The 16,454-nt window shown below is 26.3% G+C and overlaps 2 protein-coding genes and 1 long non-coding RNA gene across 7 annotated transcripts in view; 1 reads left to right on the forward strand and 2 right to left on the reverse strand.

Annotated features, from left to right (window-relative positions):
• Window positions 1-6,720: 6,720 nt before the first annotated feature.
• LOC112682077 lies at window positions 6,721-9,891 on the reverse strand. The gene is made up of 3 exons (XR_003148454.1): window positions 9,823-9,891; window positions 6,933-7,121; window positions 6,721-6,876 (listed from the first exon to the last, which is right to left on the reverse strand). It is a non-coding gene; the product is annotated as an uncharacterized LOC112682077 (long non-coding RNA).
• Window positions 8,773-9,974, forward strand: LOC112682075. Of its 3 annotated transcripts, XM_025552541.1 has the most exons (4): window positions 8,773-9,008; window positions 9,083-9,248; window positions 9,318-9,434; window positions 9,753-9,974. In XM_025552541.1, exons 1-4 carry the CDS (start codon window positions 8,845-8,847, stop codon window positions 9,906-9,908), a joined length of 603 nt encoding a protein of 200 aa, XP_025408326.1. In that variant the 5' UTR covers window positions 8,773-8,844; the 3' UTR covers window positions 9,909-9,974. The 3 variants fall into 3 exon arrangements, with proteins under 3 accessions (XP_025408326.1, XP_025408324.1, XP_025408327.1); XM_025552539.1 differs by having other exon boundaries at window positions 9,083-9,434; XM_025552542.1 differs by having other exon boundaries at window positions 9,083-9,434; window positions 9,498-9,846.
• Window positions 9,975-15,714: 5,740 nt separating this feature from the next.
• Window positions 15,715-16,454, reverse strand: part of LOC112682021 (fasciclin-1) — a 64,782-nt gene continuing 64,042 nt past the window's right edge. For all 3 annotated transcript variants that reach the window (XM_025552470.1, XM_025552466.1, XM_025552469.1), the window contains exon 13: window positions 15,715-16,440. In XM_025552470.1, coding sequence (XP_025408255.1) covers window positions 16,241-16,440 — 200 coding nt within the window. In that variant the 3' untranslated portion in view covers window positions 15,715-16,240. The remainder of the gene's footprint in view (window positions 16,441-16,454) is intronic.

A 16,454-nucleotide genomic window follows, 5' to 3' on the forward strand; every position in this document is an offset into this window, starting at 1 on the left:
TTTTTTTTCATAAAAATTGTAAACATTCGATAATATAATATTATATATATATATATAATAAATACATTTTTTTTATTCATAAATATATAATCTGATCTAAATAATTTTATATTTGTAATGCAAAATATTTATTCAATAAATCAATTTTTCAAAAAAATCAAGTTTTTATTGCCATCCGGATACAATAAAGATCGGATAGAACGATCTGATTCTCTTGAAGATCGTTATAATCGAATTGTACTGTATCTTATACTGACATGAACTACGGAAAGTTCCATCGAAAAATAATTTGGATACTTAGTATACTTTACAAAAGTATTGAAATATTTGTTTGTGAAAGTATATTCCGATTTTTAATAATAAACGTAGTCTAATTACATTTCAAGAGTTATCTTAGGAATATTGAGTACAGTGTAATCGATGCTTTAGGCCTGTAAATTTATCACTATTAAAAAAAGTGCAACATTTACATTTCGGACCAAAACATGAAATGCATATAAATATACACGAATGCACGGTATAATTCAATGTTCATTTAAAATGAACGTTGAATAACATTTAAAAAAAATATAAAATAAAATAAATTAACGAAAAATAAACGTTTATGCTATATAGGTTGGTGCAAGGACGTGTGACGCCAGAGGTTTGTCATGCTAAGATCTTCAATTATCATCGAACTAATGTCACGTACCTGGCAAGCATACAAATTGTAAAACGCTATTATTTTATACGTTTTATTTTTTTTTCGTATCCTTCGTTGTCGCGCACACATGTTCAACAAAAAAAAAAAAAAAACCGAATGGGAATTTCCCGATTTCCGTGCCGCGAAACCGAACAAGTCATAATATTATTATTTTACAAATAAGTCCAATGTCATCGATCTTCACGCGCGCGCATTTAATCTGCACACTTATGCGCGCCCGGTGCTGTAAAGCTTGCGGGCACAATCCCTACTGAACGAACGAGATGTAGCGACGATTTACCGAAACGACCTTCTCTGCGCGCGTGCGACACGTAAATCGAAAACATTGATTAGCTTCGAATGTATTGTGTTGAGTACAAAACAAATAATTTACTATCGGTTCGTAATAATATGGCACCATTGTGATTGTACACAGCCACTGGTTTGACCATAACCGACCTTGGGCGAAGACAATCAACACTTGGAGACACTTACGGTTTTCACCTTTGAAATATCTGTTGTTTTATAACTTTGCCATTATTCGATTGATTAAGATATCCGAAACCCAACAAAACTGAGCGAGTTCAAGGTCTCTGACAGCGATCTACAGCTTAGACCTTAGCCGACCGCTTTGGAAGCGCGAGACATTTCATCCGGAAACGGTTTACGTTCTTGTCTGCGTAACATAACGATTCCTAACTGCATGCACTGGTGTCGTTTGGGAACGATATTAGGGTAGCCCTCCCTCCTTTTATTAACGGATTGCTATCGGACCGGATATGAGCTGGTGTCAGACTAGTTTTGGGTCGCAAGCATGTCGTCGTTAAATAAAATGTAATCATGATTCGTGGCTCGTGCTAATACGTAAATAATAATTATTTACGTATAATTATATTTATCCTATAATTATAGGACATATTTACAATATAATTACGTATTTCTAATTTATGTGCATCAGATAATAGGACAATTATTCATCATGGCGTTATCAGGGTGAGTATTTAACAAATAAGGACCTCCCGTGTCATTGTTCATCATTGTTTGACGTTTCATATTTTCAATTATTTTATTACGTCGGTTTTTCAATTTTATACATTAATGCAACAAAATTTTGTTTATATAATGTATTATAATTATCAGCAAATGGTTTTTTCAGTCTTATATTGATGAGCAAAATGTTTGCCCCTCCCTCTCAGAAATGTCGTCACTAACTGCACACAAATGCTTCTAACGAAATGTCTGTAAAATTTAAAATGAAAACATTACACACCCAAGATTCAACGAGTTAAATTCATGAGTCACGACTAGCGAATATTGGCTATTACACCGTACAATCGTATACTTGTTATAAACAGTACAATATAGTTCGTATCCTGGTACTCACCAATAGTTGTTGCGGTAAAATATTGCAGTTTTGTAGTTGCAAACGTTTTAAATTTACTGAAACAAGTTCTCCGACCTTTTTCATCACCCACGGCTAAAGTAAAAATTGCAAAAATCATGTTTAATAATTGATGATAACGTTATTCATAGATGTTATTTTTCTATTTTTTTCTTATTTATGTGATAATTTGTGCACTTTCGTCCATGTTAAGATATATTTTTACACTTTTTTTTCACAAAATCTCATCCTGTTTTTAGTTAATAAATATTATGAAAAATATATTTTAAAAGTAGCGGTGTTCCTATACAAATATTTACTAATGCACAATGGCTTAGGAAAGGTGCAACCTTAATTAAAGAGAGGAGAAGAGAGTATGGATGAGGTATTAGGGAGTGTTGAGCTTATCCTAGAGGAATGGTGTCGAGCAAGGGAATGGATGTGCTAGGGATATATAGGTGTGTATGTGGTTGGGAGTGTTTGCATATATGTGAACGCATAAGGGGGGATATGGGTACGTGTATGAGTGTGTTAGGGGTATGTAGGTGTTCGATTGTTGTGTGTATATGGGTTTATGTATTAGAGGATGGATGGAAGACTGCATGAGAGGCATTTAGATAAATGGCTGCGCTAAGGGTATATTTGCGTCGAGTGGACACGTAGGATGCAGGTATATAAATGTGTAAGAGGTGGATGGATGTTGTAGTTGTGCGGGTGAGAAGAAGGTGAGTGCTGAAGTTGAGCGCATGAGAAGAAGGAGGGTCATGTGTGTGAGAGTACGGGAGATGGGCAAGCGAGTGGATGTTTGGAGGAATGAGTGTTATAAGTGGGCTTAGGGGTATATGTGTGCCATGGGTGGATGCATTATAGTTATGTGGATGTATGCATGATAAGGTGAGTGAATGGCTGCCAGGGGTATATTTAGACTTACTTCTAGCAGGGAAGCGACTCAAATTTTTTCTTTAATTCAGGCTCAAAATTTACAAGTAAATTTTTTGGTAATATTTATATCAGGTGAATCCTTAATATTTGTGGTTTTTTTTTTTTTTAATCTAATGCCGGATCCACTTAGAATGGTCTTTTGTGTAGTTCTTTTCTAACATCTATCTGTGATTTGAAAGATTTGTTTGTTTTTTAACTAATTTTTCACTAAGTATGGACTGGGTCTTCAATCAAAATAATATATATTATCTATCATTATGGGACATATAAACGTTATAAATAATTTAAACGTTATTCAATTTAAACGTTTAAACGTTATACAAATTTAAACGTTTGATAATTAAAACGTTATGAAAAATTTAGTGTTTTGCGTTATTTAAATTAGTGTAAAATTTGAAACGTTTTCAAATGTAGTAATACTATAAAATAAATCATAATTTTTGTTTTTTAATATAATACCCATTAGTTATATAAATATTGTCTTGGTCTAAAAATTCTCGGGGGGGGGGGGAGCAATTACCCCCATCGTCCCCTCCCTTCAAATACGCCACTGGTGACTGCACTAGGGATGTGTTTGTGTTTGTGATATAGGTAAGTGGATGCTGTGTTTACATAGGCTTGATTTTCGAAACGACGAAATATGTAATAAATATTGAACACTTCGATTTCAATAAGTTGAAACTAAAAATTACGTACGAAATATTCGGGTTGAATATAATTATGTAGAATAATAAATAAAAAAACAGTAAAATGATGAATACATTATAATGAATAATGAATAACTATAATAAATAAAATGATGAATAAAAAAATCAAGAATAATTAAATGAAAAATAAATTAATAAAATATAATATTTTAATCTAATAATTATTCGAATTACGTTTTATTTGAATAATGTCCAACTGCATTCAATATTAAATATTAAATATTTACCAACTGCAGCAAGGTTCTCAACAGATACTCGTTCCTGCTAATTCTTTGAAATCTATTCAAGGTCTAAAAGTTATACCACTGTCACATCACCATGTTAAAGGTTAATAGTTTTGCATTAATTATTATTTTCCCCTGGCTCAAATTTTACTGAAAACTTAACAATTATTTTACTACAGGGCGATCACAGATGTACGCTCGTTTAGTGAATCCTGACATTGTAAGGCCGATGTTCATTCATCAACTATCTAATCAAGACACTAGCCAAGGATCGAGTGAATCAAATAATTAAACCTCTGTGGGATACCAGTTCCTTAATTATTATAATTATTTTTTTTATTTATACAAGTTACAGTCATTATCTACAAACTATGTAATGACTTTAAAAATCATATGTTTATTAATGACTTATAAGTCTACTTTGTATATGTAGTCTGATCCGTTACCTACTTTTTTTTCTGTTTTATATTTATTTGCTTCAATAAACTTTGTTTAAAGTATTCATTGTTGTTAAAATACTTATGTAATTTGGTATTTGAACTATATGTAAATGTAAAATACGAAAATCTTGGATCATTTTCACACTGGATATAACTACAGCATTTATCTCGCGTAGTAAATGCGTGAAGCTTAGCAATTGATTGTTATGAGCCATACGTTATAAATAGTGTGGTACGGGGAGAAACTCGTAACAATTTTATTCAATAAACAAGCATGCATAGTGGATTTAATTGTAATACTTCACAATTTTTATTCCATTGCTCTATCCAGTGTATATGATCTAAGACTGAATTATATACATTTATGTCTACTACAAGAATTGCATTGAAAAAAACAACAGTTTATGTTGCGACTGTGGGTGTACCATTTGTATACAATAATTTTTAGAAAAAAAATTTTTAATTTACTATATTATGTTTTATTTTTATAACAATCTAGATTTAAATAAATGTATATTAAGTTATAATTATAGGTGAACACTAGTAGTAATGTACCAACGTTAAATTTTACTAAACTAAAAATGTTAATATTTTTAAATTAAAGCATTTTTTGTTTTACGATTATTTCAGTAACTCATTCTGAAATCTTTCATATTCGGTGTTTAAATAACATTTTTTTTTATCAAATCCATACGCATATTAAACTCCTATACTCAAATCTAAAATAACCATTGAACAACTAAATTGAAATATAAAGTTTTTGTGGTGAGAAAACATGGGAAATAACAATCATGTTCTAAATTATTTATAAACGATTATCCATGATCATTGAAAATGTTGATAAGATACTGGATCAAAGTTTGTGTTGAGGAAAAAAAATATCTTGTGGACAGTGACAATTTAAAGCTGAGGACCTCATGATTTGGAGGACGCCAAATTTACAAAAAATACATTATATTTACAAGATATAATTTTACATTTTTTTTTCTTTTTTTCAAAAAATAAATATCAAGTAGAAAATATTAAAATTAGCTTTCATAAAAATAATGCAATTCTATGAATGAAAAGAAAAATTGATGTTTTCGCCTGTGTATTGGTGTATAAGGTTTAAATAAATTATGTATGTTGAATGCAAAAATAGACTATATATAATTGAGATAAATTAGAATAATATGGCTATTAATACTTATTACTATTCATAATGACAGTTTATTTTTAAATTATTAATTTATTAGTGATAAAGTTAGTAAGTTCATTAATAATTAACAATAATAATTGTGTTAAAAAAATACGTGTAACATGATTTAGGAATTTAAAGGTTCTAGTTATATAAGAGGTCCTAGGACCTTACATACTCTAACAACAGTTATGCATGTAGAATTTAAATTAATGACTATGGCTACTTAGTACTTATGATGGGAAATAAAATTATTACGACCTTATTGTAATGTATTTAATATTTACATAAATACACCAAATTTTTACTCATATCCATGGAAAAAAAATAATAATACGGGAAATAGGAGGATTTTAGTCCGTTTGCCCTCGTCCTGTTGGTAAATATATTTTAGCAATTAGTTTGTTTTCAACACATTCGCGATTTTTTAATTCAATTTGAATTTGTCCAAAAATATAATTATTTGTATTTTGTACCTAAGTACAAGTCTTATTTTTATGATGAACAATATTGTCAATGGTTTTATATGACATATTAATATTTTGAAAATGTGCTGACTTTGGAATAGATAAATTCTAGATTTTAGCAAATTTATGAGTTGCGTCCCCTTTAAATGACGCCACTGGGTTGCGGTGGTAGTGAAACTGATTTCAATGCACAGTCAGCACAGTTGCTGAAGTTTGAAAACAGTCATACGATAAGTAACATCGACTCATGTCCTTATAAAGAGCAAGGTAACTCTTAGATTTACATCTGAACATGTGAAACTAACTAATACCCCAAGAATAAGCCTAATCATAAAAAATGAATAAGAATAAGTTTAATAATATTAAAATAAATAATAAAACCTATTCTAAAATTTTCTTAAATATAAATTAATTTTTCAGAAAAGAAAAATAACAATCAGAAAATCTGGTCACATGACATTAATATGATAGTTTCATTTATATTAATAAAAATATTTTTTAAAATAAAATATAACCAACAAAAGTATTTATAGCAATTCACAAATTATTATTAAATTTTTAAATACTATTAAATTAAAATGCTAGAGTTTTATAATAAAAATAATTTTAACTTTTAAATTATTATTTTATTATAATTATTTTAAAAAATTACGTTTAACTATATTTTAAACAATATAATAACATTAATATATAGCTCAATATTACTTTAAGTAATATATTATATCAAATCTAACAATTTGATCGAAATACATTTTCCATATATGTATATTATGTTAGAAGGAGCAGGAGTTAGGATTACTGGTGAATTTGGCTTAGAGTATTCAATATTTTGTTCATTAATCGGTTTTAATTTTCCCTGAAAAAATGCATACTGATAATATTTATTCATATATTTCTAAATCAAAAAGTTACTTGATGTTTAACTGAAAGTTTTTTAAATTCGTTTTTTTTAGTTAGATTTGAACCAGTATTTGAGACACAGTTAATTGAATTTATATTTTCACATTCTTGATTTTTTTTTTCTTTTCGAGGACTTGTATTAGAATCAATACTTTTTAGCACATGATTTTCTTTTAAATTTTTGTTATATTTAATGATTTCCTGTTAAACAAAACATTACTTTAAAAACTATTTGAAAACAAATCAATACTGGTTAGTTTTACAGGATAACTAAATGTATATAACATACAAATTTATTTATTAACTATTTTTTAAAAAATATATTTTTCATTTTAAACAAGCTCTCAATTGATTGGAAAGTTGAAAATCATATTTTAGATTTAAAATAATTAATTAAACACATGTTTTAATTTATAGCATTTTTTGAATTATACAAAATATATGTAAGTATTATTTAGATTTTGTTAATAATTTAGGAGATTGACAATACATTGTTATTAATTGATTCCTAATATTAATATAGAATCAAGAAATAAAATCAATTTTAATATTATATAAATATATAATAGGTATGTATTTAACCATCTAGACAATAAATATTGATATACTAGTGTGGTAAATATTACAAATAACGATAAGCTAATATCAAATATTGATATTGTTTTTTATATAATTAAAATATTAAAATGTATCTTAATTTAATAGTGACAATTTTAGGTTGTTAATAAATCAATAATTTAATCTTAATTAATTAAGTTATCAATTGAATTTAATTTAACTTTAACCAAATGTATATTATATTAGACATTAAGCATGATTTTTAAATGAAAATTGGTGACACACTTTATAAATGTATACATATAAAAATATATTAAACTAAGGGTCACACCAAAATATTAAGATAAATAATAATGAATAGAATAACTACTATTTTATTGAGGGTAGTTAATATGATAGGAACATAAAAGTGTAATAATATAAATTAGATACCAAGTAAATATTAATAACTAGCAATCATTTATTTATTAATCAATTTATTTAATATTTTAGTTATATCTTTTATCCGCATTATTTTTCTAAATAATTTACTATTGGTAATTTTTAATCAATTAACATGTTCGATGGAAAGTAATTATGTAAAGTAATTTATATAGAAATATTATTTTATGGATCCATGACCTTGAATTTTGTTTGTGATTTATTGAAAACAGATTTTAATACTTAAACAAAAAAATTCAAAGTGTCTTCTGAACTACTGTTTTTTTTTATAGCCAATATTTTATTTATAACATTTTTAAAAAAATTGATTGTTACCTAGGTTATTTAAAAATATAAATTGTTTATGAAAATGTTATGTTAGTATTAACTTTGAAACTAGTAATTGGTTTAATATTTTTTATACTAATTTCAGTAATTATATTTTGACTCAATAATGTCGGGGTATAATAATTATGAAAATTGGCCGCAAGAATCAACTTCAAATACAGATGAAGAAGAATTGTCGTCTCCTGAAATTGAACAGGATGATAGTGACGACGATTCTGAAACATCAACATCTAGCACGAGTACATCTGCATCCAGTAGTAGTAAGAGTCAGTCAGGCTCTGATTCTGAAAGTACTAGTACTGTAGATGAAGACGAAACTATATCACTCAAAACTGAAACTGTAGTGGCTAATAAAACTGAGCTTAGTTTACCTATTGGAATGTGCGAAGATAAAGAAGTTTTCAAGCAACTTTTTTCTGTTAATTCTTGGGTATGCTTAAGTGACCAACAAAAGCAACATTTACAGGTATAATTGTGTAACAGAAACTCACCTTTATACAAATAAAACTTATAAAAAATGAAATTAAGTGTAAAACATACTAACATTTTTTTTTTTTTTTTGTAGAATTTTCTTCCAACTTTTCCTGAAAATGATTTAATGGAAAAAGAAATCACTTTAAGAATGCTTTTTGGTGGTCAAAGTTTTCGATTTGGAGTTAATCCAATTGATGATTTTCATGACAAATTAAAAAATGGATATTATCGTCCTGATATTGTTAAAATGAAATCTTTGTTAAGACGTACTCTCAAACAAAAATATAGGTATGGATTATTTAAAGAAATATTTTTTAATTTCTGTTAATGTACTTAATTAGTGTTATTAATTGATGTTCCAGAAAAAATCAACGTATTAACCGTTTTAATACATTAAAAAAATTACTCTCTGAAGGAATAGATTTGTCTAAAATTGCTTTGCCTATGAGTAATCATTTTGATCCAACTGAAGATATGTATAGAGAAATGTTGTTATCTTATAAGATAAAACAGAAGAAAATTGAACAAGTATATTTTTTAAAACAATTTAATATTTATGACAGGTATAATATTTTTACTTATTTTTTTTTTTTTAAGGAAAAAGAACAAATAAGACTTGACCTAATGAAAGAACAGATAAAACCAGCTGTTTCATTCGGAAATGAGAAAAAGAGGTCAGCAACTAGCGATCGGTTTCGAGTGAAACGAACAAAGGTTAGTAAACAATCAGCACAATCATCTTCATCTTCACAATTAGATGTAAAATTTCCTGTGTAGTTGGATGGATTTGATAATATTACAGTAAAATAAGAATCAGTTGAATCAGAACCAATTAGTATTCCATTGATTAAAAAAGAAGTATTTCATTAGCCATCTCCAACTACACCAACATCACCACCACCAATATCACCATCATTACCATCACCACCACCTTCAACACCTATACTTGATTTGATTCAAGAAGAATCAATTAAAACCAATTTAGATGCCATAAAATTAGAACCAAAATTAATTATAACTGATATTGTTTAGACGGAAGAAGAAATAGTACAAGAGAGGCAAATTGAAGTTGAACCTATCAGTTTAACGGCTGATGAAATACTTATGGCAGAAGAAGGTCAGGCTGCTGCAGCGATGTTGTTAGAGATAATGAGTGATGTGGAAGAGAAGTATAATAATTCACCATAAATATTGTCATCACCTTCATCTACACCTCCACCATCTGAAAACAATTTAGAGTCCAAGTACAGTCCACCTACTTATCACAATAGTTATAATATAAAATATTATATTAATAACTAATTAATTTGTAATTTAGTACGTTATATTGTATTCTGTTAAGAAATTATATCAAAAATTATATTTAATTATATTTGGAAAAATCATTATTTATTTTACACGATTTCTGTTAGCTGTTATTATTAATATTGTAATGTACCAGTTATAATAATAATACATAGTACATTATTATTAAATCATGTAACTGCTATTCTCCATTACTACACCGTTGTATTTTAAATTCTGAGTGAAATGTGGAATGTATTGGCTTAAATATGATGTGTTTTATTTTGTGTTTGTGTACACAATTTCAACCAAAATGATAATCACAATTATTAAAGATTTTATATAGAAAATGTTGTCTAGTTGGTATGTTGAAGAGGTTGATTACATAATTTCTCAACAGTTTTTAATAATTGAGAAATACTGACAATAAGTTATAAAAAAAGGCAACATTTATGTACGGTATATTTGACAAAATAAAATATAGGTACATATATTACTATTCTTCGTAACTCGAAAAATAATAATCGTAAATCGTTTTGGTTTAAAAAATTATCTTGAGAATTTAACAAACATTTTTTCAAATATATTTATCACTACTTAATGAAAAAAAAAAAAAAAAAAAATTGAAATTATTTTCAAAAACAATTTTATGAGCGTTTAAATATGAAATTTTGACAAAACGATAAAAATCAAGAAAATTCACTTCATTTCTGTACTTGAAAATTCATAAAATATTAAATGTTTATACTTAAAATTATATTATAAAAAACATAATTATACTGTTTTATATTGTAATACTATTGTAATATTATTGTTTACTATAATTATATTGTATTATATTATATTCAATTTTAGTTAAATGATTTGTAGTGAAATTTGTATAGGTTTAAATCTTAGAACATAGTTCTTACGAAAAGTTTATTAAATTCTGAAATATAATATTTATTTAATTTTAAATACACGAATATAATAAGAATGTATGTACAATTTAGGTCATGTAAGACTCCATGAGCGAGATACAAGTTATAGAGATAGGGAATGGTATTGCTGCATTGATCTTTTAAATTCTAAATCAATCTACCGTTGTGTTCAAAAAAGTCACTTAATCGTGTCCACAGCCAAAATATACAAATCATGATAAAATCAATATATTCCTTGTTTCACCCGGAATATAAACAATAACAATTATAGATATTCATTTTTTTTTGTTAAATTTTGTATGAATTATACTTAAACTGATTCGGTACCTTAAATCTTCAAACTTAATTGCTAATTCTTAATTGCTTTACTAATAAAGTCTTGTATAGTTCAATTTTTTACGGGGGATAGATTGTATTTTTACTATAATATTTTAATTTTAAAACTTTCAAAATACATATATTCCTTTCCTCGTTCAAAATTTTAAATCTAATTGAAAAATGTATGAACTGTTTATTTGTTATTCTATAATATTTTATTAAGATTTTGATTTCTGGGAATTTTAGTTTTGTACGTTTAATATTTTTAATTATGAGTATTTTTATGAAGGTATATTTTTTACTTTGTTTGAATATACTTTGAAATTTAACTTAAATTATATTTTAATTCCGAGGGAATAATAATTGAATTATGATATCGTTGAAAATTCAATTACAGTTTTATTAAAATGATTTTTCTTTTAAAAAGTTACCGAAATAACGCTGCGCAGTGTCTTAAAATTGTCTTTGATAGTTTATATTAAATTTTATTATTTCTAAGAGAGTTATAAATATATTTATACATATTTATTTTTTTATTGATTTCATAGTTGTGTTTTTGAACCTGCGCGACCGTTATAATCAGTGCTTGAATTGGCAAAAATTAATTAGAGGAGCTCAGTCCAACGATTTAAAAAGTGCGTTCCACGTGTGCAGTCATTTAACACAGTCCCGTGGAGGGCTTCGTCCCTCACTCCCCTCTAAAAAACTTTATATATATTTTTAATACTACTTTTTAGCTACACAAAAATTTAAATTTCAAATATTAATATCAATAATATTAATAACAATCTATACAATGAATAAAGTATATACCAAATTATAACTATATGTCTGATTATAATCAGACATTACTATTTATATTTTTCCTCAAATGACGATGCCGTTACTTATCATAACCACCATATAATCTTTTATTATCTACGAAAATATATTTTTTTATGAAGGTACTAAGCGTGATTAGAATTACCCCGTTTTAGTGCAAAAATATAGTTGGGATACGTAAAAAAATAAAAAAATTTTAGAGGCGCTCCGTCTCTATGCGCCCTTTCCAATTCAAGCACTAGTTATAATATAAACTATAAATATTAACACATAAATATTTGCTTTCTCTTTGATACCTTAAAAGGTAACCTATGAATTCAAATTTTATTTGATTGCTATTACCAGGGCCGGATCTAGGGGGGGGGGGGTGAACCGGGGCACTTGCCCCGGACTTTTTGGTCGGAGGTCGCCAAATTACAAAATAAGTTGTGTATATTTATTAATAGTTTTTATTCATTTTATAATAAAATTATTGTACAAATTACAATTTCTATCTCCATTTGACTTTATGGTTATAACAATAAACTCAAAAATCCAATGGATATTATCTGTCTACTAAATATATTTTCTGCGATTCATTCTAGTATATTTTATTGCTAATAGGATATCTACAAGCTATAAATTACGATAATCAGACAACACATGATGTTAAAACCCGATTAACAATACTGATAAATTAATTTTTTTTTGACATGTTACAACTATCAAATTGTTTTCTAGATAAATGCTCTCAAAATATTTAACTCCATGTTTCATTCATTTGAATCGTAGTAAATGTTTGAATATTTAACATAATTATTAAAACTAATCAGTTTGTTATTTTTGTGTGAATTAATATAGTGGCTAAAGGATTTTTTTAAAAGATAAAATATTTGACATAAAATATTAGGAATATTTACAAATACAGAGCAATGGCACAATTTATGAAAACAGAGAATAGGTCGAAAAAAGGTTGGATATCTCATGTTCATTAAACGAACTCGTTAAATTTGTCTTAACTTAAGTATACTCTAAGCATAAAAATACATGTTTTCAAATGCAAAATACTATTGGTTTTTTTGAAAAATATATTTTTAATTTTATTTGTTCATATATTTAGACGGTTAAAAAAATGACAGATGAGAAGGAAAACCTTGTTCTTTTGAATGAACCTTCCCATTTAATTACGTAACTGCAAGTAAAAGTACTAACAATTTATAATTTGTTAGAATATAAATGCATTTGGAGAATTTATTAAAAACATCATATTTATAATCAATAATAATGTTTAGTGTCGATTATTTTCATATGAAAAAATCCCTATACTCGTAGTAAAGCTAGATATAGGTATAGATATAAATATAGAGATATAATGCAATAAGAAACATAAAACTCAATAATTTAAAATCTCTATGAATTGAATTCAGTTGGGCTCCTGAGAAAATTTCTATAATTCAAAGAAAACACATAAATTCGATTTCATTAATAAACCAAAAGTAATGAAGTGCGAGATAGTTGGAAGAACATTATAATTTGGACAGCATTTTTATTGTGAAAGTTAAAATATTAAAAGTTCAACCTATCTTACTAAGAAAATTGATTTTTATATTATAATAATCATCTTAAAAATGTTAACTGATGCACTGGATCTCTTTCATTGAACCGATTTTTCAACAGCTGTAGTACATTGGTTTCAAGTTAAAAAAAACCTGTATTAAGTTTGACTGTGGTAACCCACATAACTAAGGAAATTCGATTTTTTTTTTAATTTAATATATTTCTAAAAAATGTATAATAAATTTAGACTAAATTAAATTATAATATGTATGGATATTCAAATCTTATTAATTAAATTTATTTTTCTCTTCCCTGTTAATCAAATGTTAAGCATGGTTACTTGAATTTCGAAATATCAAAAGTGTATTGTATAAAAGTAAATCAATATTTTGTAAATTTAAAATTGTAACAAGTGTACAAGTAAAATGTATTGAATTTTGATAGCAATAATCCATAGCAAAAATTAGGAAATTAAAATTTAAAAAAAATGTCATTGCTAGTTAGAATATATTAGAGTAGGATAAGTTGGATGGAACTGTAACTGACATTTCACAATAGTTAAAAATGTACTAATAACTATTTATGCAGAAGCATAATTAAGTTATAATATTTGGCAGAAAAAATAAGCATGTCAATGCAGGATGTAACACTTACACATTGTTAATTAATATTGTAATATTGGTAGTTTATTTACTTCACAAAAAAGGACATTAGATTACACATATATGCTGTAGATAATATAATAACATTGCGAGCATTTGAAAAAAAATTGTATTATGTTTTAAGAATGTGATATTATAAATTCAGCGCATACACATAATAATATAACTGACCATATATCATTCATTGACCACAAGCCTAAGTGCCAAAACTTTAACACTTGTTAAACAGATAATGCAACAAAAAAAAAAAAAGAATACATATTATATCATAATGTACACTTTAATAAAATATTATTAGTTGGTGCAGGTCATTGACATTTTTATTTTATATAATTTAATAAGGTATAAATTTAAAAAAAAATGATGGTACACGGAAAAATAATAGCAGTGGGACTCCAACCATAATATTACAAAAAAAAAAAAAAAAATTGTTTAACACATAAATCTACTATATACAGTTATTAAATTGTTAATAAAATATAAACAAAGTTGGTTGTTTTCTCACCAAAAATGTATTTTCATTTACATTCTTACTCAGATGAAGCAGTCACATTTATATTTTGTTTTTTTTAAATTTTTTTTTTTTAATACAATATCAAAATTACCATTAATTGTTTTTACTTTTAATTTCGTTTCTTAGTCAATAAATATGAACAATCATTAATCTAAAAAAAAAACTACAAATTGGTTTACATTTTCCACTTAAAAAACAATATAGTAGAAAACATAAATAGACACCAAGCGTCAATATACTAATATCATCAGTTTTTACTGAATATTATAGCATTATGTATTATAATTATTATTGTATATTTAAAATTATTAAATGAAAGGACGAGATTATTATATTTTCATAAACTTTTTGTATAAATTCAACAAGATATTTTCTATTAGATATTAATTCTCCTATTAAATATTTCTCAGATTACAATTTACACTTGTATAAATATATAACTTACAATATATTAATAGAATAAGATCAAAATATATCTATGGAGTTTGTATTATTATTTTTAATTCTAGTTCTGTACTTTATTTTTTTTTTAATAATATTTAACGAATAACAAATTATTTATTTTGAACTATCATAAGGCATACATAATTTATATATATATAATTTTTTTTTAATACTATTAAGTCCTATAATCATACCATGTTCAGTATTTACAAATCAATATTTTGGTCTAAAAAAATAATAATAATAATAATAATAATAATAATAATAATAAATATTTTTTTTAACATGTGAAATAATCGATATCTTGTATTATCAGACTTATTTATGCATTTCCTTTTGATTAATAAACCGCTTCAACTTATAGCCATTCCAAAAACTTTTATGGAGATTTATTTATAAAATGTAATTATTTTTAAGGAAGGCAAAAGAAATTTATTGGAATGCATAAAAAGTTTTTAGTTAGATAATTTTAGTATGTAAAATTTACGAATTCACGCAAACAGATTTATGTGCAATTTAAAAAGCAAATTTGCATTTGAAATATAACCAAACATGTATCCTCTTAGTAGACAGACTACACTAATAACCAAATATAGAGGGAATAATCAGGTAATACCAAACGCGAAAAAAAAATTAAGTTACTTACGTATGCATATATATTATATATATATATATAAATTTTCATTATGTATATACATATAGGGATATAAAACTAATCAGGCACAAGCTTATAATAAAAAAAAAAAAACTTGAAGGGATTCTTTATAAAAACTTAAATGTTAAAGGAAATAAAAATACATTGTCCGTTTTATAATTGGGTACAATTCAAATGGTTCTAATTTTCATTTGGGAAAAAACCAAACTGTGTCATATGATAAATGAGGATATTAAATAATGTTTTACGTTATCGGCAGGTCCTATTAATTTAGTGGAGACACTGGGTGGGAAACATAAGACCAACCGATGTATAACGCATTTAGGGTAATCCACATACTAGACACACCTGCTGAGAAGAATTGACTAGTTGAAATAAAAGAACACGAGGCATTGAGCCAAAATCAACAGCATCACAGTTACTGATTTGGTAGCGATAGCAGCATTCACTTCAATATCATTGTCGTCAATAAAGACTTGATCAATCACGTGTATAATACCATTTGTACAACGAACATCAGCCCGGTGCACATGTATCCATTCGTTACGCCATTCAATTGAGTAACCTTAAACAATAATA

Source organism: Sipha flava, unplaced genomic scaffold, assembly GCF_003268045.1.
Source record: "Sipha flava isolate LNK unplaced genomic scaffold, YSA_version1 1_pilon_pilon, whole genome shotgun sequence".
NCBI lineage: Eukaryota > Metazoa > Arthropoda > Insecta > Hemiptera > Aphididae > Sipha > Sipha flava.

Excerpts from the sequence above, each read along its gene's own strand:
- LOC112682075 (XM_025552539.1), top strand. The coding sequence starts at position 8,845 with ATGGAAAAAGAAATCACTTTAAGAATGCTTTTTGGTGGTCAAAGTTTT. Across the intron at positions 9,009-9,082 it reads ACTCTCAAACAAAAATATAG|AAAAAATCAACGTATTAACC; the intron begins GTATGGATTATT and ends TTGATGTTCCAG. Across the intron at positions 9,435-9,752 it reads TTCGAGTGAAACGAACAAAG|ACGGAAGAAGAAATAGTACA; the intron begins GTTAGTAAACAA and ends GATATTGTTTAG.